Source organism: Anas acuta, chromosome 9 (genome assembly GCF_963932015.1).
Source record: "Anas acuta chromosome 9, bAnaAcu1.1, whole genome shotgun sequence".
NCBI lineage: Eukaryota > Metazoa > Chordata > Aves > Anseriformes > Anatidae > Anas > Anas acuta.
This window is the reverse complement of record NC_088987.1, coordinates 9364072-9386288: the sequence shown is the minus strand read 5'-3', so window position 1 is coordinate 9386288 and position 22217 is coordinate 9364072. Positions and strand designations below refer to the sequence as shown.

The following is a 22217-nucleotide window of genomic DNA, read 5'->3' as shown; positions in this document are numbered from 1 at the left end:
TACAGAACAAAATATCTGTGCTGCATATCTAGGACAATATTATAATTACCTGTGAACTTATAAAAAATGAAACAAAAAAATAATATGGAGCAAAACGTTTCTACCTTCTACAATTGACATCTGAAGACTCGTGCCTTGACAAGGACCATACATCATCCATAAATAACTCCCCTTTCTTGTATGCTCTGTGGGCCAAGGGAGTGAGCCAGGAGAAGGTCATGCAGGAGAAAAGCCCAGCATTATCAACAGGGTGCTGGTGTCTAAAAGAAAAAAACACAGAAATAAGTGAAAAGGAAACAGAATTGCAAATCATTGAGAAAAAACAAAGCCTACTCTCATTGAAAATACTCAAGAGTTCCAAATGGCCATGCAAGTTGCATTTGCCAAACAAATTCCAGCATTTCCGGTGCCAGACAGCAGAACTACAGATACAAATCTACTTTTTAACTGGTTTGAAAAGCAGATACTGTATCAGTTCTCCTGCAGCCTCAAGGCTTACTTGGAAGTAGTCCGTATGGGTTTCAGCACATTCAGGCCATGGTGGTATTTGCCCTTGTGATGCTCTTCATCCAGCATTCTCAGCTGGGAATGCACGGAGGTATCCAGTGGGAGGCCCTCTGCGCGAGCAGCTGCTTCCAAGGCATCCTGGCATTCAATCTGCTTTTATAAGAAAGAACAGAGTCAGAGTTCAAAGCTATGCTTAAAGTCCAGGACTCCTGCAACTTTACACCTCTTACTTCTGTAAGTCATTGCAACATCAACCACTGCCATTTGATGTCTTAGAGGATGGGTTTCAGCCTGACGGCAAAAACATGGAAGGCACACACATCATGGATCTGCATAATGTACCAGTACTGCGTCTGTGTAATAAATAGATCGATCTTGCATATTGTCACAGGACCAAATGCTTCAGGGAAATGAAATATGATGGAGGAAAATCAAAAAAAAAAACCAACAACATTAGTTCTTTGTAAATTTGGGGAATCAATGTCTGGTTTATACAGTACAGTTCAGACTTGATGAACTTGCACCCTCTTAGTATAATCTAGATATTCTTAGCCACAGAAAAGTCAGATTATTATCAGAATACTAGTAAACTTCTTCCAAAATACTTTGGGTTACATCAAAAGAAAAATACGTATTATGAAAAATGGTATGTACTTTATCATGTTTCCTGATTTTTCTCTTTCTCCCTAAAGGCAACAAGAAAGATGGCAATTCTTGCTCCCAGCCATACATACTTCTCTGTGGCTCAGCAACTGTATTACCAGACATTTAAACGGCAAGCCTTATCTCAGGAGAGTTTTCCCACAGCCCTAGTAAAAGGCAGACTTTACATTCTAATGTAACAGGAGAAAGTAAATAGCAATGATATGGAGAAACCAAAATTTTGCAGAGTTCAAACAAACCTTTTGATCAGAAGCTGGATGTGGCAAAAGTATCTGAGGAGATAAGCTTGCTATCTAACGCTTGCAGAGGGCTCACTGCAGGTCCTGCTAACTTAATGGGCCATCTATTGCAGAGTCGTGTTATCTGTTTATTTTCTGGTTCTTTGAAATTGAGTTACTTTGTGAACTCTAAGGTAGAAATCTCCCTGGCCGTTTTGTAAATAGAGATACCAGAGAATCTGTAAAGATCATCTCGTCCCACCACCCTGCCAAGGTACCATGCTTATCCTTATTAGAGGCCTTCCCAGGGCAAAGTTTTTTCTTTTTTTTCTTTTTTTTTTTTTTTTAAACAACTGTAACTGCCTTGCAGCCTCCTAAAAACACAATACCCAAAGCCTTAACTGGCCATCAATAGCCAGCAATTGATTCCTAACCTTGCATTGCATAGTTTTTGTCAGAGACTTAGCCTGTCCTATGTTACTATCTAAGCATATAGCACATTAAGACAATCAGCTTCTACTCATGCAAAGGGGCGAGAGCAGGAAATCGATAATGACAGCATAAATCTGCCCTTTGTTTATTTAACCAAGTGCTTAAATAGTGCCTAAGCACTATTTAACAACTTTGTCAACAACCCATGGTCCGGGGCTCAAAAAACATGATCTAAATCTAAAGCATGATTATAAAACAAGCCAGGATAATTAGAAAACAAAAGACCACGACAAGATTCTGACACATGTTGTGCCTCAAAATATGTAACAAAATCGGAATTAAAAGATTTCTCAATTTCTGTTAAATTACTGACTCACCAAGGGCCACACCTCCTTACCAAATCTCCCCTAATCAGCATTAATATGGGAGCTGCCAAAGATGTCTCAAAGGACTCAGCAGGAGGGAAGCTGTGCACCACCACTTTCCTGGATACAGCAGGAGGAATTCATAGTTAGTTGGCTTCGTTCTGCCACTTGCAAGAGCCCCAGGCACATCTGCCCAAACACCCTGCTCTGTTGACAATATGCTGTGCCACAGGCTATTTGCAGATTCATTGTTTTTCAGAGCACACAGAAAACGCCTTGGAGTCCAAAAGGAGTCTCCCAAATTCAAAAATATCAGGATAAATGTAAAGTTGTTCACCACTTACAAGCGGGAACATTTTTAATAAGAAAGCACAACTGCAAGATCCTGCAGTTTTTAAGCAGTCCAAAGATAATGTTCTTAAACACTCACTGTGAAAAACAAACTCTCCAGAGGTGCTCAACAGGATTGTCTTAGCAAATTTGGAAAATAAATTGATACATGACTAGGGCACTGCCTCCTAAAGGCCTTTGCAATCTCTTGACACACGGGGAAGTATAAGCACAAACCCTAGCTGAGAAGATTCTGCAACTCAATTTTGGCAAAGTTGCCAAAATCCCACACATATGATTATCAAGAAACAAACGCACCACCCTACTGTACAAGAAAGATTACAGTTTTGTGTCAAATTATAAAGTCTCCAAAGCCTACAGTTTAGCAGGGAGAAGTGAGACTCCTAAACACTTCTACTGTGCATTTCTGGAGTAAAAGCTGAAGTAGAAAAACAAGTCAGAAGCCCAACACATAATTAAAAGTTTATGAACCCCTATCCTTTTTTCAAGTGTTCATCAACTGATGATATCCTGAGCGCCTGCTTGCACACGCAGTTTTCTCAGAAACTAAAATTCTAAAGAAGACTTTAGCAATGCGATGTAACAGGCGCCAGCACTGCTCTTGAAACACGTGCCTCATAAATCTTGTTATTAGCTGCGCTATCAAGGGCTTCTTGTAATTCAGCAGCTTCTCAGCATACCAGTAAAAGCCACGTAACCCTAAAGCCCTGTATTAGTGACACCAAAGTAATGTTAACAAAAAACAAGTCTAAATCAGAGATTAACACTAACGAGGAGAAAACAAACAAACAAAAACCATTGTCATTTCTTAAAAAACAACAGCTCACTACTCAGCATCATCATAAAGGCAAAAAGACAATGAAGAAAGCATGAACAATACCACACCACTTCCAAAACCTAGGGTTTGCCCCCTTTCTGAACACCAGTCACTACCCCATGCTTCAGTTCAGAAAGGGTGCTATACTTAAAATGACTTTGTATGAACAATGAGAGCAGTTAGGATGGGAACAGCTTCCACTCATGCAGAAATTTAAGACTTTTCAGCTAGTAAAGGAGAGGAACAAAGATAAGGTACTTGAGAGGCCCATAAAGTCGTGAATGACATGAAGAGAAGCAGGGAATGATCACCGGCTGATCTTCCAACAAAAGAACCTGAACATTGGGTGAAATTAATGCTATTCACACCAGGCATGCTTAAATTCCGAATTCCCTATCAGAGGACGTTGTAAAGATCAAGCATATAAACGGACTAAAGATGGGAGAATTGAACTCGCACAGGAGAAATACATCACGGCTCACTTAAACATGTGACAGAGAGCAACAGAGATCATTTACCCAGCATTTTATTCACAGCTAGTGGTCCGCAAATAGTTTCTGCAACCACAAACAGCTTCTGACAGAGGGCAAGGGTCCTGCACTCCACGTTAGGTATAGGTGTGGCACACAGAGGTGCAGGCTGGTAGGATTGAACAGATGAGGGACTCTAGATGAGGAATACGGTTCAGCTTTTAATCCTAACAACAATCCCTGACTGTGTTCTATTGAGTATACTGAGGAAGTATTGCTACACGTATAATCTTATTTTGTTCTTCTACCTCCACAGCCAGCAGTCAGGCCGAGAAAGCTAAGTAGAGCTGGTGCTGCTCCCACAGCTCACCTGCCCTCTGACTGCCTGCAAATGGGGAGCAACAAAAGCCTCCAGCACCCATTATAAGGACTCCCTGATACAAGGCCAAACTGGTCATAGGGATGGCACGCACATGTGGTGATGGGAGGCAGAGCCAGAAAGGGGCCACAGTTGGAACAGGGGTACCAAATTCATGATCTTTACAGCAAGACCACGTAAGAAGGTCATGAAAACTCATAAAACCTAGGAGCCAAGCTGCCAAACACAGGAAGTCAGACGCAGGCAAAACAGATGTTCTTCCTGACACCCGTTTTCTATAGATTATGCAGAAAGGCAAGTGAAAGGGAAACAGCAGCTTTTTAGACATTTCCTTGTAAGCAGAGAACACGGGCATTTATTTCTGTGAAGATGGTGAAGCAGGTGAAGAGAACAGAGGCAGCTGTGCTATGGATGTGAAGGAGTGAGATCCTAGCCTTTTGCACATGCAGTCTCATATTTAGCAGAGACTGTGGCAATTTATTGGTTCAATAATTGTAGCATCACATGAGAACAGCAAAACCAGACAAGCTTGGAGGCCAAACAAAACACATTTTCCATCCCTTACTTCTCTTGCAGAGAACGAATTTGGTTTGTATGCAGTCAACATACAAACCAAATCCCAACAGTCAAACAAATACTGTTTCTTCTGTAAAGGAGATGATTTTCCAGGGCTCAGATAACTGCAGAGAAGCTGCATCTCCTCCGCTACCCAACAGGAAACTAGAGCAGACACAGGAAGGTTTTTATTAGTCCTCACAGCTGACAGAGAATACAAAAGCTATTGTGGTTGATTCAGTATAATACAGAGTTAAAATTGTTTTATTCAAGTAAAGAACCAAGCTGGCAATGCTGTAGAATAGGAACTCCCACTTCTTGCATTTACAAGGCAGAGCTTGGAAGGCCTCCAAACTCCTACCTTCAAGTTCCCAGTAAGAAGAGGTAAATGGGAAGCCAGGACCAGCATAATACAGCTCAGGGCTAGTCAGGCACACAGGGAAAAGAAGTAGGTGATCCAGTGCTTAAAACCATCTCTGAATTAGAACTCTGTAGTTCTTTTTCAGGTAGAACTAACAGAAGTTAAATTAGTGTTTGAGTCATGACTTCACAGCTAGCCTGAGTTTATGCATGCCCACATTGGAGCAGATGTCTCCCAGTAGCACTTAGTGTCAATGTTTGGGTACATGGCCTTGAAAAGATCACCATAGGTATGTTTGTGATGAGCCTGAATATTAACCACATCTTGATGCACACAGAGTCCTTGCTGAGGTCAGGTACATTCATTTTTTTCCCCAGGAACGTTGCTTATTTGACCTTGCCCTTGAATTCTGGCAAGTACTAGCACTGAGGTGAGATGTTCTAAACTCTTCCCTGGCAAACCCACTTATTCCTATAATCCAAGAAATGAGGTTCAGCATGTCACTTTTATTTGGGGATTATTTTTTTTAAACAGCAGCTGTGTCCCTAGTTATGCTTCTGGTGTGCATGAATCCACATCTTGTATTTCACATACAAACCAGTATGGGATTCACTCAGAGCTGAGGCTGTACACTCATCATGCAGCACTGAAGCTGGCCAGTTGATGCATGCTGTCATGCAGTAAGAGCAGACCCCCTGCAGAATGAGAAATAGTGATCAGCCTTAACTGTAAGTTTCCCCTCAGAACTAACAACCCATACACACCTTGACCACAAAGCCAGGAAACACCTCAATAAGCAGATCATACTGGCACAGCACAGGCTGAGGAGTTGGTTCCTGACTTGCACAGGTAAGCTCTATTACCCTGAACCACATGCAAACTGCTGCTGTTCTTCCACTAATTCTTTCCTCAGGCCATGCCTGAACTAGGTCACAAGAGAAGCTATCAGTTTAGGACAACACCAGGACGATCCAGAAACTCAAACTGCTGTGGCATGAAACCACCAAAGCATGAGAGCACAAGCCCTGACATCATAACATTTATCAAGCCTGATACAGCCTTTCACTCAGTTCTCCTTCCTATACCAACACATGCAAGGGACACCCCACCCAATTGGCAAATGAACCGGTAATCTAAAAAAATACCTCAAGGCTCCAAGCATAAGTTGACTGACAGACTTTTAACCTTACTCCTCAAATAGGATCAAAATGTAGATTGTTTGTGGAACAGCCTGGTCACAGCAGGATCTGGTGGCTACTCCTCAGCACCAGGCTATGAGTGTTCAAAGACTGACAACCACCCCGGTGCCTCCGAGCATCAGAACTCCCTGCATGAACAAGTTTTGTCTCATTTCAAGTTCAGTTCTCCAGATCCATTAAATCCTCCTGGCACTACTTAAGTCTATGCTATTGAGTTCCCATGACAGCCATAGGGCAGTGGCTCAAGCACTAATACGGAACACCACAGTGAAGGAAAGCTTGCAGGATCTCTTCAAAGGAAGAAAGATTCCCTGCCCGTTTTCAGTCATGAGCAGACTGGTTTACAAGCCTGCTGTTGACAAAGGAACAGCAATAGACAGCAGTAAAAGACAATGGCAGCAAGTAGCCAGATTCAAGGCTTTAATTACATGGTTAAGATTTTAATTACGTGGCTAAGATTTAGGGAAAGGATTAAAGACAGCTGACTAAGTAGAAGCCATGAATTAGCCAGAATACTGTTGTTCCACTAGCATGTCTCTGCCCAGTGAAGGATTTCGCATTTTTATTCCTCTTAGTAATAAGTGTAAGACTTTTCAGATACAGGCAGATTCCCCCCTCTAAATTCCAGGTAAACTTTCAATAACTTCTGCTCCTTTCTCAGCTATCTGTACATAAATTGAGGCAGTCATGCAACCTCTGTGCTGTTCTCCAAGTGGTTAGAGGTTCAGCTTAAAATATTCACCAGGCACCCAGTCAGGGATCCCTTGTGTCAAATTAGAGAGTACCTGAGCAGCAGCATGAGAGAACATGACTAATCACGATAGTTTGCTTCAATCTTTGGGTATAGCATGGAATTAGAAAGTAGCATGAATTTTTGCCTTTGCACAAAGTCTAATTGTGTATAAGCTTAAGGGTAACAAATATTGGCAAGGTGAAGTTTAAAGTTCTGTTTCCCTTTGACACTTACGCAGAAATTAACATTTATAGAAAAATACACCTTTGGTATATAGGCACTTGGAATTTGCCTTATTGAACTCATTAGGTGAGCTTATCACATACTTATTGCATCAGTGCCTTTACACTGCAGCAGCTTGTTCACAGCAGGAGAATATACTGAAGCAGGATCCACAGAGGATCATACCTCACCTTGTGTAGTCTTTCATATAAGGCTTCCAAACATCACAGGGCAATTTTCTTTTTACTTAGTAGAAAAGTAGAATGACAATACAGAAATTGGAAGCTTAAAAGCTTAATTGTTATCAAAATAGCTCCAGGAAATAAGTATCTCCTGCAGTCAGACTGCGCATTACACTAAAATCTGAATTTCAAGTTCTACATTTAAGTCGTTAACTATAAGAATTCAGATCTCATTATACATCTGTACCTGTGTCAGTTGTGTTTTTTTTTTTTTTAACCATTACTCAGGTAATGTTTCTATAAAACTACTCCCTCACCTTCTACACAGCTATGACCTGAGAAAATCAGGTATCCAACACTGCATTTGTGTGCAGCCTATCATTAACAGATGGGAGATTCTCAAGCAGCAGGCAGTATAACGGCAGCTGTTAGAAGTTTCAGAAACACGTCCAGATCTGTTCTTCCCTTGCACATCTCTCCCAGCACAGCCAGTTATATGGCTTAGCCAGGTGACAGTTAAAATGATTCTAACATCTTGTTCAACTGCAGTTTTACCTTGTCATGCAGTGATTACAGGCATCAGCTCAAGCTACCACAGCTTCTAACCATAACCTCCAAGCCAGCCAATTAGCAATATCTTTGTGTAGAGACCACAAGAGCCTAGAGACCACAAGAGCCCACTCAGGCTGTGATTCTTAGTTTTGTGCTCATTAGGTCATGATACGAAGATCTCTAGAAAATGCAGACATCCAGCAGCTTTGGCCACAACTAAAAGCTTGTAATTAAGCTGTCTAGAAAGGCTGCTCCAAGCATGGAGCGCTGAGGCACTAGTACCCAGGCTACATTCATATCCCTATTTTTTGGGCGTTCAACCCAGTTGTTCAGACACTCCAGAAGTTCCAGAGAGGTTGAGAGGCAGAGCTGATCTGACTAGTGGACAGCCAGTGATAAATCACTTCAAGGCTACCAGTGCTTGAAGCATTTACATCAACTCCACCAAGTCCTGATCACATTCTCTGTTGCCTGGCAAAAGCTGTCAGACACCTGAAAAATAAGAGATCAAGATGAGGACAAGAATATTAGCAATGCTTCCCCTGCCTAAAGTTAGCAACATTTTTTCCTGCATGTTTCAAGCAACCTGAACAGCTCAGCAGTGCCCAACGTAATGCAACAATATTAACTGGAGGCTTACCACAGGTGCTATAGACAGTCACTATGTACCAGCAGCTAGAATCTAATCCCAAACTTTATATTCCAGTGACAGCTTGGAGTACAGTTTGCACATTCATGCACTAGCATTAACATTATTAACACTGAGACTAGAATCTCAATAGTTGAGTTCTCATAAACATCGCGTATCATGAGAACAAACTTTTTCCTCTTTTCTGTTCTCCTACCCCATCCCATTTGCAACAAAGTACTCACTCGCCTGCTGTTCCAGCGGAAACATGCACAGAAGTCTACCTTTGAGACCAGTCTATTCCAAAACCACTTTCAGAACAAGTTTCCCTTCCTCATCTGTCATTTTATGGTATATTTTATGGACACAGTGAGGTCCGCCCTGCTTCCAGGGCACACTGTTTCTGTTAGAAAGGAGTACAATTATTTCAGATACAACTTGAAGAACACAAGTGTTTGGGAACAAGAAGTCCTAAAGGTACAAGTATAAATCAGTATTTCAAAAGCATCCTTTAATTTTCATTCACTGGTAAATTTTCATTCTTACAGGTGAAGTCTACTGATTATAGTGCTCAGCAGCAAGTACCTCTAGCAGTTATCTTCTTTCAGAAGATCAGTGCCTCCATATACAATAACACCAATTAGCATGGTATTATACATTGGGAACATGTAGTTAAGACTATTTCATAAGCTGTATTTTGAGGTCTCCAACAAAGACTTAAAAAATCCATTGTTAAAAGCATACTGCAGATACTTATTCATGAATAAAAACCGTGTTTTTGAATTTCAGTCCCAGAGTGCCTAACTATTTCAGAGGTCTAAATTTCTATAGCAACTTTCCCATTAAGCACCAGGAAACGTTAGATTAGACCTACTTATATGGCAATGATTTCAATTGTTATTCTAGGAAGCTTGCTTAAAAACGTCCTGTCTTTCAACAAAGTGATCTTCAAGGCTGTGACTGAACAGCATGTGAGCTTCTAAAGGAGAAATTACAAGTTCTTTCCCACTATGGTCATGAACACCCGCTGTTGGTTTCTATCAGCAGGAAACCTGAACAAGTGTGGAGGTTTCAAGACAAAGCATGAAGCTGAATACAACCTTTACGTAAGACAGAGGAAGGTGCATAAAAAGATTTTGGGACCTTGGCTCAGTGGTAGAATAGGTTTCACTTACAAAAATCTTGACCAGGCAATCAACTAGTGTTGTCTACTTCAAGACAAGAAAGAGGTTTAAAAATACAGAAATACATGCAACAGGAAACTGAAGTCATGTTACTGATCAGTGACACATCCCTGTGGCCCTGCCAGAAGCTGTCGCCCCCACTGGCCACTGGTGCTCCTTGAGTAAGGTAGTTTTACCTTCTTCAGAAGGAAAAATGCAGTTCTACCTCCCTCTGATCCATGAGGTACCTTTGTAACATGCCAGTTACAATCCTCAGCCAGGTTTTCTCCAGGAAATTTGAGTTCCACAAGCTCTCTCCATCATGACTCTCAGTTGCCCAAGTGAGAGCTTCACCACAGCTTAACCCCTGTATCTGCACCACTGCCATCCTGCCCTCCCTCCTCACATCAACTTCCCACTGTGTTCCGACACCAGTTGTAACAACATGTGCCCAATAAACCAGCTGAAGCATCTGACCCAATCCCAGGGCTCGTAAAGGCTGAAGTACTGAAGGACATTGCCACTTTCCCCTTGAAGTACTGCCTTTTTTAAACAGCTGAGCTACAGTTTCTATCCTTTATTGTTACAAGCAGAGAGGAAGCATTTGACTAACAGGCAAAGGTCAACCTCATAAAAGTGAAGACTTCACTTACCCTTGTTAAAGGTAAAAATATTCTAAGCGATAAGGCCAGGAAACTTGCTGAAACTAGAACTTATTTCAACTAAAGGAAGAAACGAAAACTTATTTCAACTGTACACAGAACTATGAGAGCAATTTTGACAAGGTCAAGAGAGCTCTTCTCCTTAGGCTCAATATTTTGCAAGCAAGCAGGGTTTAATCTCACTGACGTTCAGCAATAAGTTCAGTGCAGTTTATGGATTACATACACGCAAGCTATAAAGCTGGCAAAACAAGGAGTCCAAGTGGTTGAGCTAAGTTAACTCAACCCAGCAATATCAAACAATGACTAGTAAGTAAAACCACAACACAGTGCCCATCTGTCAGAACTAGCCAGTTTCACTAATAAGATAATTCGGTTAATTCCTGTAAATAAAGTTCTAGTTAAGAACAGAGACCAACCTCTTTTTCCATCAGTAACCACAAATTTTACAGAATCCCTGCCTTGCAGTGTTATCTGGGCTTACCACCCTTTAACTGTAGTCATTGGCACCAAAACAGGTTGGGGTACAAAAGCAAAAAAAAGACCACAGCAACAGAGTTCAGCTGGTAGGAACGTGCCTCCAAGTCAGATTTTAGTGTCATGATGTACAAGTACGCAGGACTTGCTTACTTCCAGCATTCAGAAAATAAAAAACGCTGGTTTCATTTCATTCATTCAAAAGGTTTAGAGGTAAATCACGTTAGGAGGACCTTAGCCAGCTTTCAGGATTTTGTCCTCCAAAGTTAAAGCAGGCAGAACAATTACATGATGCAGACCAATAAATAGAGATCCCGTGCCATGATTACTGCTTAACCCCCCTCCCACTGGTTGGGAAACATGCTGCCCTCCAATGGCATTGCTGTTGTCACCAGCAATTTGACAGTGCAGATTTGCTACTGGACAATGTACACTGGGTGACAAGCCAATGACATCAACATAATAGATGCTGTCAAAAAGCTGCGCTGTGACTCCGAAGGGCTCCTGGCTCTGCATCACTGCCTGCTCTAATGCAATCACTCTACCTTCCCCTGCACATCAGCGATAGTCTGCTGAGTCATAGAGCCTGTAGGGACACCAGAAGCTGCAGAGCCTGCGAGTACAAACCGCGCTCCGCCTGCTGCAGAGCAGATCACTCCTACCTCAAAAAGCAGCAGTGCAGCACTGAGCCCGTATTCAAAAATACCTGTAAAAAAACCTTGAAGCCCCAGTGAAACAAGGTGAGCTTGATCTGAAGTAAATTCTGTCTCAGTGCCCAGTATAATGCAACAAAACACACTCCTTTTGAAAACAGTCTTCACAGTTCTTCCATACAAATACAACAACTTCCCCCATTTCCAACCCTCCCGGACTAGGGCTGTCACAGGTAATCCATATAAAACACCCAGGAAGAAATTTGTAAGCACCTCGGCATTGCAAACGATCCGGACAGGCAGTACTGACCTTGGCTTCAGGCAGTTCCACATTAGTATTTTAGCAGGTTTTGGAAAGGTTAGGAAAAGGACATGAAGGAAGATATTTCAGTACATGTATTCAGACCAGCTAATATTATTAATCTTCTTTATTATTAATCTTCTTTAACCAGCATGGGCTCTTAGTTCCAGACCATATCTTTCACCATTTGTGTGGGTGTTTCCATTTATCTGAACATCTATTTGCCCTACAGCACTTAAGTTCTAGTGCATGCACTCTTTCAGTGGGAACAAGCTCTAAAAATTAGATGTTCAGAACAACACACAAGCTGTAAGCCAGTACTTACTTCGAGATCAAGCTCGTAAATTACAGAAAGTAATTATGACTGTACCATACCACATTAAGTGTACAGATGCATAAAAAACAGTATTCAATACAGATTACTTCCATCCAGATGGAAAAAGTAGCAGTCTTGCATCTAGAGCAAGCTAAACATCTGTCTCGGAAATAATCCTGAAGAAAAACATGGCATGATTAAGAATTTTTTCAGCTGCCAACACTGAATGGTGCATGATTTGTGCTGAGCTCTTCACGGTTCTCACACAGTTGTAATGATTCTCTTTAACTATAAAAGCTTGCAGTACTTCTCGGATTCAAATTGAAATTTGAATATTGGGAACAGTGTATTTTGCTCATAGCCAGGTGACATTTAAATTAAAAATGTTTAATAAGGACTCAGATTTGTTACTAAGGTAGCTAGCTACGCTACCCCTTGAAATGACCTCTCCCACACCACAGAATATTCATTATTGACCTTCAAGGTAGTGAATCTATGCTGAGCTGGCACAGCAAAAAGGCTGCTGCGTGTAACTTAATAAGCACGGACAGCAAAACAATGACAAAATGAACTGACCTTATGTTTAGCATGCTGAAATTTTGACCCTTCCTGTTCTTCATGCTGCACCGAGTCGGCTCTCTCCCTCACGCTCCTATACCCAGGACTGGGTATGATGTACTCTTTTCCTATGTCGATGTCTTTCATCTTCCTTAAACGCCAGGGTTTACACGTGGATTTGCGCCTCAACAATCTGAAAAGAACCAAATTCCACTTCATTACATGCCGTGCACCAACACGCTAGTTACTTTTACTCAACTGTTTTTAAAGCTTAAATGAAGCCTGAAAGCAACTGCGAAGGAGCTTTGTTAAAAATAGAAGTAATAATGTGACTCTGAGAGCCCACGCAAGACCAGCTCCTTCTGAACTAGCTTAAACATACCCTGAGGTGGGTAAAGAGCACAGCAACTGTGCACTGGAGTATTAGCGGTGAAATATTCATTTAAAATGTCAGAATGCATAAATATAAGAGCAGTATTTCCAACATTGAGGGGCGACACTTGGAAGACCAAGTTATCCAAGAACCCCCCCCAAATCGCTGAAATTCCCTGAAAAAGCCCCTAAAACCGCACAGACTCACGCGTTGAGCAGCGCAGAGCCCTGCCCAGCAGCCCCCCCCCCCACCTCAGGCGCTCTGTGTGGTGCCAAACGCCCCGCGTGAGGCGGCTCCGAGCCCCGCAGCCCCCCGGGGGGAACAAACTGACAGGAAAACCGGCACGGAGCCCACCCCCAGCCCCTCAGGGGGGCTGTGGGGACCCTGCCCAGCCGCCCCCTCACGGGACGGGCCCTACCGACACCCCTCGACCCCCCACAGGGGGATCCCCGCGCCGGGCCCCTTCCCCCCTCACCTCCGCCCGCCGCCTGCCCCCGCCGCAGCTCTGCCCCTCCGCGCCCGCGGAGCCCAACCACATCCCTTATAGCGATTCCGGCGTCTCCAGGGCGCATGCGCGGCGGGGAGGGAGGGGAGGGGGGGAGTAGCGAGGGGGCAGCTCCCGCGCGGAGCCTCACGGGATGTGTAGTCCTCGCCGCTCGCCTACCGCCCGGCGGGGTGGGGAGAGGGAGATGGGGGGAACTACATTTCCCAGGATGCTCCGCGGCGGGGAGGGAGGGGAGGGGGTCTCGGCAGCCCGGCCTCCCGCCGCTCCTGCCGCAGCGTGGGGGGTCTGGAACGTTCGCAGGCAGGGCGGCGGGTGGGGCGCGCGCAGGGGTGCAGCCGTGCAACGGGAGTGTGCAACGGGAGTGTGCAATGCAATGCAATGCAATGCACGCGTGCAATGCAATGCACGTGTGCAATGCAAATGTGCAATGCAATGCAATTTTGCAATGCAGTGCAAATGTGCAGTGCAATGCGAATTTGCAACGCACGTGTGTAATTCAATGCAAATGTTCAGTGCAATGCAAATGTGCAATGCACGTGTGTAATTCAATGCAAATTTGCAGTGCAATGCAAATGTGCAGTGCAGTGTTTGCTTCTGCAACGCCTGCGTGTGCAAGGCGATGCCGCGCGCAGAGCAGCGCGGTGCAACACAGCGCAATGCTGCGCAGTGCGGTACCGCGCGCTGCGTGCATCAGGGGCACGGAGCTGCCCTGTGGTTTGGGAAGGAGATTCCCCTGCAGAGTTGGGGGATGCGGTGCGGTGCTGCGGGGAGGTGGCGGTGCCCCCACGCAGGTTTCGCCGCAGGGCGCTGCCCCGGTGTTGCTGCGCACCGGCTTTGTCACCTGCTGCTGCTGGCGAGGTTATTTACAGCCGTGCAGCGGGGGAAGCGGCGGTGTCGCGCTCTCCCCTGCCGAAAGGCTGTAAATAACCTCAGCAGCAGCGGCTCAGGTTGTCTGCTCCAATCCCCTGTCCTCAGCTGACATCCTCCTTCCAGCAGCCGGCTTTGGCCGATGCCTCCCTTAAGTGGTTTATGTAACACGCGCCTGTTTGCGCCGCAGTCGCTGCTCGCCTGGCAGGGAGCTTTGCCAGGGCTGCTTCGGCGGAGCTCCTGCCCTGATTCTGGCAAAAATGGGAGTCAGCCCCACTGCGGGTGCCCTGCTGCTTTGGGACGGGAGCAGAGGCACAGCAGCCGGGAGCACACCCGGCCATTGCACCTTCCTGCACTGGCACCCCAACACCCACACCTCATTTTGGCTGGGATTTTACTGGGAGAAAAGCTGCGAGGTGCACTTCGAGCTTTGTAAACGCTACGTCCCAGCAAAGGGGTTTTAAGGCAGGAGGCGATTTAGGGTAAGGCTCTGAACGGTCATTAAATAGACCATTATCTGCATCAGCCGCACCGGTGTGTGGAGGTAAATAAGCATGCGGGTACTGAGCGGAGCTGTCAAACAGCACGAGCCAAAAAGACAAAGTGAGAACAGCGGAGAGAATGCAAAACGTATTGAAGCTCCAAGGTGAATCACTTGTGCTGTGTTTCAGGGCTTTGACCTGGAATTGTTCCCAGCAAAAGACCCAGCAGCCTGCGGCCCCTGAGCCGAGGAGGCCAGAGCTGCTTCTGGAGGCGGCTGGTTTTGAGCTGAACCCGAGGGCTCTGCACCCTGTGCCTGCATGGAATGAAGAACGGGAACCTCCGTTGTGCCAAAACGGTTGAAAAATGTGTTGGGAGAGGAGCAGAGAGCGTTGTTTTGTCCGAGGGAGCCAGCACCCTGCCTACAACTTGGTGTCCCCTTGCTGGAGCAGATTATCCTCCCTCCCGTGGTGGCTGGGGCTGCTGGAGGAAAATGCTGCTGTGGGCATCCCCCAGGGAGCATGTCATGATTTTCCCCCAGTATTTGTTTTAGGGGAAATGAAGGTACCAGTGCCACCAGCCCGAGGAGGCACGGCTTGAGCTCCAGCAGCAGCCGCTGATGCTTTTAGCACTGCGAGTCCCAGGTTGGCCCCCGTGGGATGGCAGCTCTTACACAAACAAGGCCGGCTCAAAACTTCCCCTGGCTCAGGACCTGGGATTTGCTGCGACCAGCCCCGAACAGCAACAGGAAAAGCACGGCTGGAACCGAGAGGCAGAAGCATTTTCGAAGCAGAGGCCAGCAAACCCCCTGGGCTGGGCGGCAACGCTTGGCACTCACCTTCCCTGGAGGGGGAAGGAATCCAGTCCCCTCACCCCAAAATAAAAACAAGCAATGAATTTAACGTCTTAAAACGTTAAAACGTTAAAAAAAGGTCTTAAAACAAACTGACTTGAGCCACCAGATCTGAAGACAGAGCATCATCGCCAGGCTGACCAGGAAAACCAAGGCTCCTCTGGCAGGAGCAATGGTCTTCATTTCCCAGCTCTCCTTCCCCACCAGGTAGGGCTGCTGAGGCTTGCCTTTTTGGCAGGAATTTCTGGGCTTGGCTGCTGAGCATGCCAGGGCTTCTTCGCTCTTGCTCCTCAGAGCTCTGAGCCACGAGGCGCAGAACTCAGGAACGAACTGGGTGGCTCAAGGAGAAGTCCCCTGACCTCATGTTTAGCCTGCGGCACTGCGGACAACAACAAGCCCAGAAATAGGGCGCCCTGGAGAGGCTGCCTCCCTCAGCTTGCTCCTGATTCCCTGTCCCCGTGCTGTGCCCGATGTGTTTCTGCCCGTCCTCCCCACGTCCCCCTCCCACACATCCCACGCGTTCGGGACTTCAGGCTCTCAGACTGAAAGCTTTCCCGCTGCACTGCAGCAGGTCACTTCTCTGGAAAGCACCAATTTCGCCTCTCCGGGCCACGTTTCTCTCTCCTCAGAGCCGCCAACCTGCGTGGGCAGCTCGGCAGAACAAAACCAGCCTCGGAGCTGCTGGAAGAAATACCTGCATGCTGCCTGCAGCTGGAGAGGGGAGGGGACACCGCTGCCTCCCCCCTCAAAGCCCACCGTCCCCGAGCCATTTGGGGACAGCAGCGGGCTGGCTTTGTCACGTGCAAGGCACAGCCCAGCTTCCTGCAAGCACGCGTCAATAACGGCAGCAGTGGCCTTGCATAATAGATGATTGCTGGTTACACCACGAGACGGGGCTGGGTGTGCTGCAGTTTACAGCTACGGGGTCTGACGGGTTTGGTCGTGGTCTGCACCGCAGAAAAAGAGGTCCCAAAGCTCCCGGCAGGCTCAGTGCTGCCGGTGTCCCCGGAGAGAGCGGATGCGATGGGTTTGGAGCAGGGGAAGGATGAATGAGATGAATCCTCCCCTTTGCTTCCGACCTGCTTCAGGCAGTTTGTGAATTTCCCAGCACACCTGTGCATTAATCTTTCATGGAAATTACCCATCCTTGCTTCTTGTTAGCCACGTGGGCGTTGCTGTGATGATATTTTGGAGGAGATGCCACCCCAACCTCTCCCTCATATCCCCTTCCCTGCAGCCCAGGCGGGAGGTGAGCCTGCCTTCCTTCTGGGAAGTGTCGTACTCAGCTCAAAAACTGCAAGCAGCAACAGCAACGTTATATTTTTTTTAGGTTTGATCTCCCTGCCCTATCTCTGCAGTGTTTCTGAGCAGAGTGCAGCAGAACGGAGTAAGAGGCGCAGTGCTGCCCAGGCCACACAGGTCGCTTTTTGGTTTGGTGTTCGGCATTTGGGTCAGGAGGGGACAGCGTGCAAAAAGCACACCATCTTATTTCACGTTGCTTTGAGAGGCTGAGGCACAAACACCACCCAGCAGCAATTGAACTAAACCTGATTCATTTATTTTTTATCTTACAGGGAGAAGCCAGAAGCTCTCAAAGCTGTTGCAACGCCAGTTCAAGGCTGTTCGTCTCCGGACTGTTCGATCTTCCACGGCCCTGATAATTCAGAGGCCAGGATCAATCCAAGGGCAAAGCATAGCTCAGAGAGCAGAAGCCGGGACAGACGTGTGCATGCTAACAAGTCGTGTGGTTCCTACAGCTTGCACCACCCCGACGGTTAATGAGTAATCGATAGAAATCTGCAGCGTGGGCTGAGCAGGAGCCTGCCTGCTCCTGAAGGCACAGCAGGGAAAAGCCAGGCTTCAGCCTCTGCTGTCTTGTGCGGACAGTTACTTGACAAAGCCAGTGGAAAACACAACGATAAAAAAGCTGGAGCTGTGTCTCTACATCTCCTGCATCTGCTGCAGTGTCCGCATCCATCTGTGGGCTCAGTGGTGCTGCAGAGCACTGATGTCCTGCAACACCCCCGTGCTGCCCCCTGCTCCCTCGGGACAGGTCTGTGGGTGCCATCGGTGCTCTCACCGCCTGCTCCTGACCTGTCCAGAGATGCTTGTTGATGCTAGCTCAGATGGGCATCGTGCCCGTTATTTCCCAACTGGGAAAAAGGGGAAGCTGCAAGCCCAGCTCTGTCCCAGGTGCCAGGGCTGGCCCTGCTGCCCTCGGCGGTGGTGGGGCAGGGAAACGGTGTGTGGATGGAGTCCCCTGCTTGGGGACACAGGGGGAGGCAGGTGGCACCGTGCCCGGGCTGCCCAGCCAGCAAGGGGATGGGAAATGATGGCAGTGGTGAGGGATGAGCTGGGCACGAGGCTGGCTGCGCTCTTCTGGCTGGGGGAGAAGGCAGCAGAGGCTGCTGGTGGGTCTCAGACTGGGAGGCCACGGTGCCTGCTCGTATTCCTCTCATGGCACCAGCAGGGACTGCGGAGACCACCCCTGTGGGACGATGAGAGGATGGGGACAAAGCCCGGGCCACAGCCTGGGATTGCCGAGGTGATTGCTGCAGGAGGACGGCTGCAGGGGGTGGGATGGTGCTGGAGGAGCACGAAGCAGCTCCAGGGGCTCACACAAAGCACAGCCCAAAAACGCTCAGGTATCAAACCCAGCCCACTGCTGACAACCAGAGAGCAGCCCAACCTCAGCCCCAGGACTGGGAGCGTGCTGCAGGGGGGCTGAGAGGCTGGGCTGGCCCCCAGCTTGTTCTGTGACCCCAAAAATTGAGCCTCCAACCCAGGGCTCAGTTCCTCATCAAAAAAAAAAACAACAAACAACGTGTGACTGCTGGAAACCTCGTGAGAGATGCGAAGGAGAGCTGCTGTGTATAAAAAGCTGAGCAAGGTCTCAAGCCACTGGCGTGCAGAAAGATCCTCCCATCAGCGAGCAGCTTCCTCTTAAAGGCAGGAGAAGATTGAGCCGGTGGGAAGCTGAAGTAATGGAAAATCCCCCGCTCAGAGCCGGCTCCTTGTCTGAGGGAGGTGCACGCAGCATCAGTCACCATCTGCTCCCGCGCTGAGAGCACCGCAGCTCTCCCCGTGGGTGGGGAGAACGACCTCGAGCGCTGCCTTGCTGAATCCTGGCACTGCCTCGTCTGCAAAAAAAAAAAAAACAAAAAACAGGGCCCGCTCTGTGCAGTGCCATTAACGTGGCCGCAGTCTGGTATGAGTGAGGTCCGACTCTGCATGCTTGTTACTTTTCTCTTTCCTTGGTTTACTTGCAGTTGTTTGTGCAAATAAATGCACAGAGATGGTTTGAAGCAGGTTCTGCTGCAGGCATTGGGCAGATCGCCCAGGGCTGTCCCGTGACTGCCCACAGCCGTGCGATCCCAAACCAATTTCCAGCTCAACGCCTGCATCGCTCACAGATAAGAGACGTTCCCTCAGCTGCCAGCTGCAGGGGGCTGAGCTTTGCCTGTGCGTGCAGAGATCCGTGCTCCGGGCTCTCCATGCATCAGCCTTGAGTCACCCCGGTGCCTTTGGGCTCGCCTTATTCCCCCGCACAGCACCGGCTGCAGCCAAACCTGCCCCAAGGAGCTCGGTGTCCCGCCTCGCCTCGGGTGGCTGCACCGAGCTGGAAGGCAGCCTGGTAACTTCAGGGCACCGGGAATCAAACCTCGGGACTGGTGGTGTGATCAGTGCCTCACACCCTGATAAATCCTAAAAGGATGGAAAGAAGGAGGAATAATTCATCTGCTTAGGGCATCGGAGGCAGCACACAGGGCAGTGCTGCCGTGGTGGGGATGGGAGGCTGCTCCCAGTGTCTCTGCCCAGTCCTCCCAGTGGTGACAGGAGCAGTGGGAGCAATGGGATGAGCTCCTCAGCACGCCTCGGGTACAGGCCCCAGCACACTGCACCGTATCAGTGTTAATTGCTTTGTCTTGGAAAAAGCAGAAGAGGAACTTTTAATCTGGTTTCCAGCATTTTCCCTCTTCTTTGGTACGGCTACAACTGGAGCCAGCACTTCTACACTACCAGGAAACGGTCATTAATCAGCTGCTTCCTTCTACTTTTCTGCAGCGTTACAGTTTGAAATATCTCCCTGACAAACCGGGAGAAGTGTTGGAGTGAGGCCATGGGAAACATCAGCTCAGTAACCAGCTCCGTGGCGTGCAACATCTGTCAAGATAAGGTGGCCTCTCGCTGGCTTTGAAGTGCTGGAGGGGGCTGCAGAGCTCTCCCTGAGAAAGTTCCCCTTCTCCGCCTTTGTTAGATCTTAAGGCAGCCCCAACACAAAGCTCTTTTGAAGCAAATTTTGGGGTGCACGAGCAGCTGAGCGGATCCTTGCAGTGGCACAGCTACAGAAATCCTGCTGGGTTCCCAGCCCTGCCTGGCGATGTGGAGCCCCTCGGACTGGAGCTCTGATAAATTTGCCTTTCCCACGGAGCAGCGGGTGTGCAGGGAAGGAAGGGTTACAGGAAACGTGGGCTCTGCTCCGAGCCCTGCCTTGATCAAAGGATTTTGGCACAGGGATGCTGGGGAAGCGGGGCTGCCTCCTTCCTGAAGCCACACAGCTGGTGTGGCCGCAGCAGGCAGAGGGACAGGCGGCTCCCCCGGCATCTCCTCCAGAGCTGGGGCTGCTCTCGAAGGGGAGGCTGCAGGAGCCCTTTTCCTCCCCTGGAAAAGATGAGGAATGAGGAATAGACACACGAGAAGGGAGCAGGAACAGAGCAAGATCTGCCGGTGGCATAGGGCCCCCCCCGGGGTAGTAGAGAGCTGGAGCCAGCCAAGGGGCTCTGGAAATGAAGTCATCTTCTCCTGGGTATTCTGGCTGTTGAGAGCCAGGCAATTCCCTCTTTGTCCCCCGCAACCCCGACCTGGCACTGTGGGCTCCCTTCTCGTGATGCAGGTGACACCAGATCCTGTCCCTGTAACCCTCTGCGGTGTGATGTTTCCTTGGCTGTGGCTGTGAACCCCCAGTCCTTGCTCAGCCCTTTGGCTTTCCAAAAGAGACGTCTTTTTCTCTCTGGCTCAGCCCAGGGATCACTTCCTACCCAACCACTTCTTATTTCTGAAGGGCGAGCCTCTCTGTTCCCAGCTTCTTCTGCTGCAGGAATCCACGTGGGCCAGAGCTGGAGAAGGGTTAGCTGAGAAAACAGGAGGCAGCTCTGCTCCTGTGTGCCACCCAACCACCAAATTTCATATGGCTCAGTGCAGAGCACAGAGCTGGGGGAAAATCCTCGACTCACACAGGTGTTGAAGGGCAGGGAGCCCAGGGATGGAGGTGGTACCGGTGTACGGCAGTGCGAGAAGTTGTGTGGGGGCTAAATACGAAACAGGGGAAGGGCAGGGGAAGTGGTTTTCCCCTAGAAGCGATCTGCTGGTGTTTGTGCTGAGGCAGACCTCCTCGTGACTGGGAGCACTGGTTCCTGTGACAGCTCCAGCACCGTCCCCTGATGGGGAACGGGTCTCGCTCTTCAGATTGAGCAGCCTCTGGGGCCACGAGGCTGGCTGTCTCCAGGAGCGTGTGCCAAGGCTGGATGGCCACTGACTCATTTCCCCCGGGCAGGCTGTCCCCGCTGAGCTGCTGCGAGGAGCCTGCGCTGCCCGAAGCCCCGTCAATCTCTGAACATGATGGCGAGGTGAATCAGCATGGGATGGGGCAGAGTGCGAGCAGCAGAACCTGCACAGCACCATTACCTGCGTGGGACCGTGTCTGAGAGCTGGGTGTGAGCACTGCCACCCCGGGGCTACTCGGGAAAACAGCCAGTGAGGGATGATGAGCAATATAATCTCGTGGTTCCTCCATGCAGACCTCCCGTGATCCTCCTCACTGCGAGTCCCACCACCCTCGGGAACCTCTGCCACAAGTCCCTGTGGATGTGGAGCCCCAAAGCTGTCTGAAATAGGCCCAGATTTGGAGCTGCTTGCCAAGGCTTAACGATACCCCAGGGGGCATCTTCTACACAGAGGGAAAAGCTGGGGAGCAACCAAATGATCAGAGAGGACAACAGACTGAAAAGAGAGAAGGGTTACACGTGTAGGGGCAGGGACTGGAAGGCAGATGCCCCAGGGAACAGAGCATCCCCACAGGGCTCACTGTTCCCAGAGCTGCTATATTTTGCTCATTAACACTCTGAAGGATGACGGAGATGGAAAAAACCTTACAGTCCATGGGGCTTCCCATCCCCTTCCCAGCCACTGAGGGATATTGGGCTCGGTGGCCCTTCAGGGTAACCCAGTACAGCCTCATTGTGATGTTTTTTGGTAATTTCAATTCTAAAAGCTCCCCTGGAATTGTATCGCTTTCAGAAAATACTTGATGTGGGTGCTACTGGCCTGCAAGTCCCAACCGAAACCAAATGAAAATGTTTCTGCAAAGCCTGAGGA

At 48.2% G+C, this 22217-nt stretch overlaps 1 protein-coding gene and 1 long non-coding RNA gene across 6 annotated transcripts in view; one reads left to right on the top strand and one right to left on the bottom strand.

Moving 5' to 3' along the window:
* Positions 1-13740, bottom strand: part of ABCC5 (ATP binding cassette subfamily C member 5) — a 63821-nt gene extending 50081 nt beyond the window's left edge. For 3 of the 5 annotated variants that reach the window (XM_068692507.1, XM_068692501.1, XM_068692506.1), the window contains exons 1-4: positions 13613-13740; positions 12783-12957; positions 500-660; positions 105-260 (exon numbers count right to left, since the gene is read on the bottom strand). In XM_068692507.1, coding sequence (XP_068548608.1) covers positions 105-260; positions 500-660; positions 12783-12911 — 446 coding nt within the window. In that variant the 5' untranslated portion in view covers positions 12912-12957; positions 13613-13740. The remainder of the gene's footprint in view (positions 1-104; positions 261-499; positions 661-12782; positions 12958-13612) is intronic. The other 2 variants (XM_068692502.1, XM_068692503.1) reach the window with 1 other exon arrangement.
* A 195-nt stretch (positions 13741-13935) lies between these two features.
* On the top strand, positions 13936-19060 carry LOC137860967 (uncharacterized). Its single transcript, XR_011099290.1, has 2 exons — positions 13936-15301; positions 17417-19060. It is a non-coding gene; the product is annotated as an uncharacterized lncRNA (long non-coding RNA).
* The last annotated feature ends 3157 nt before the right edge of the window (positions 19061-22217 follow it).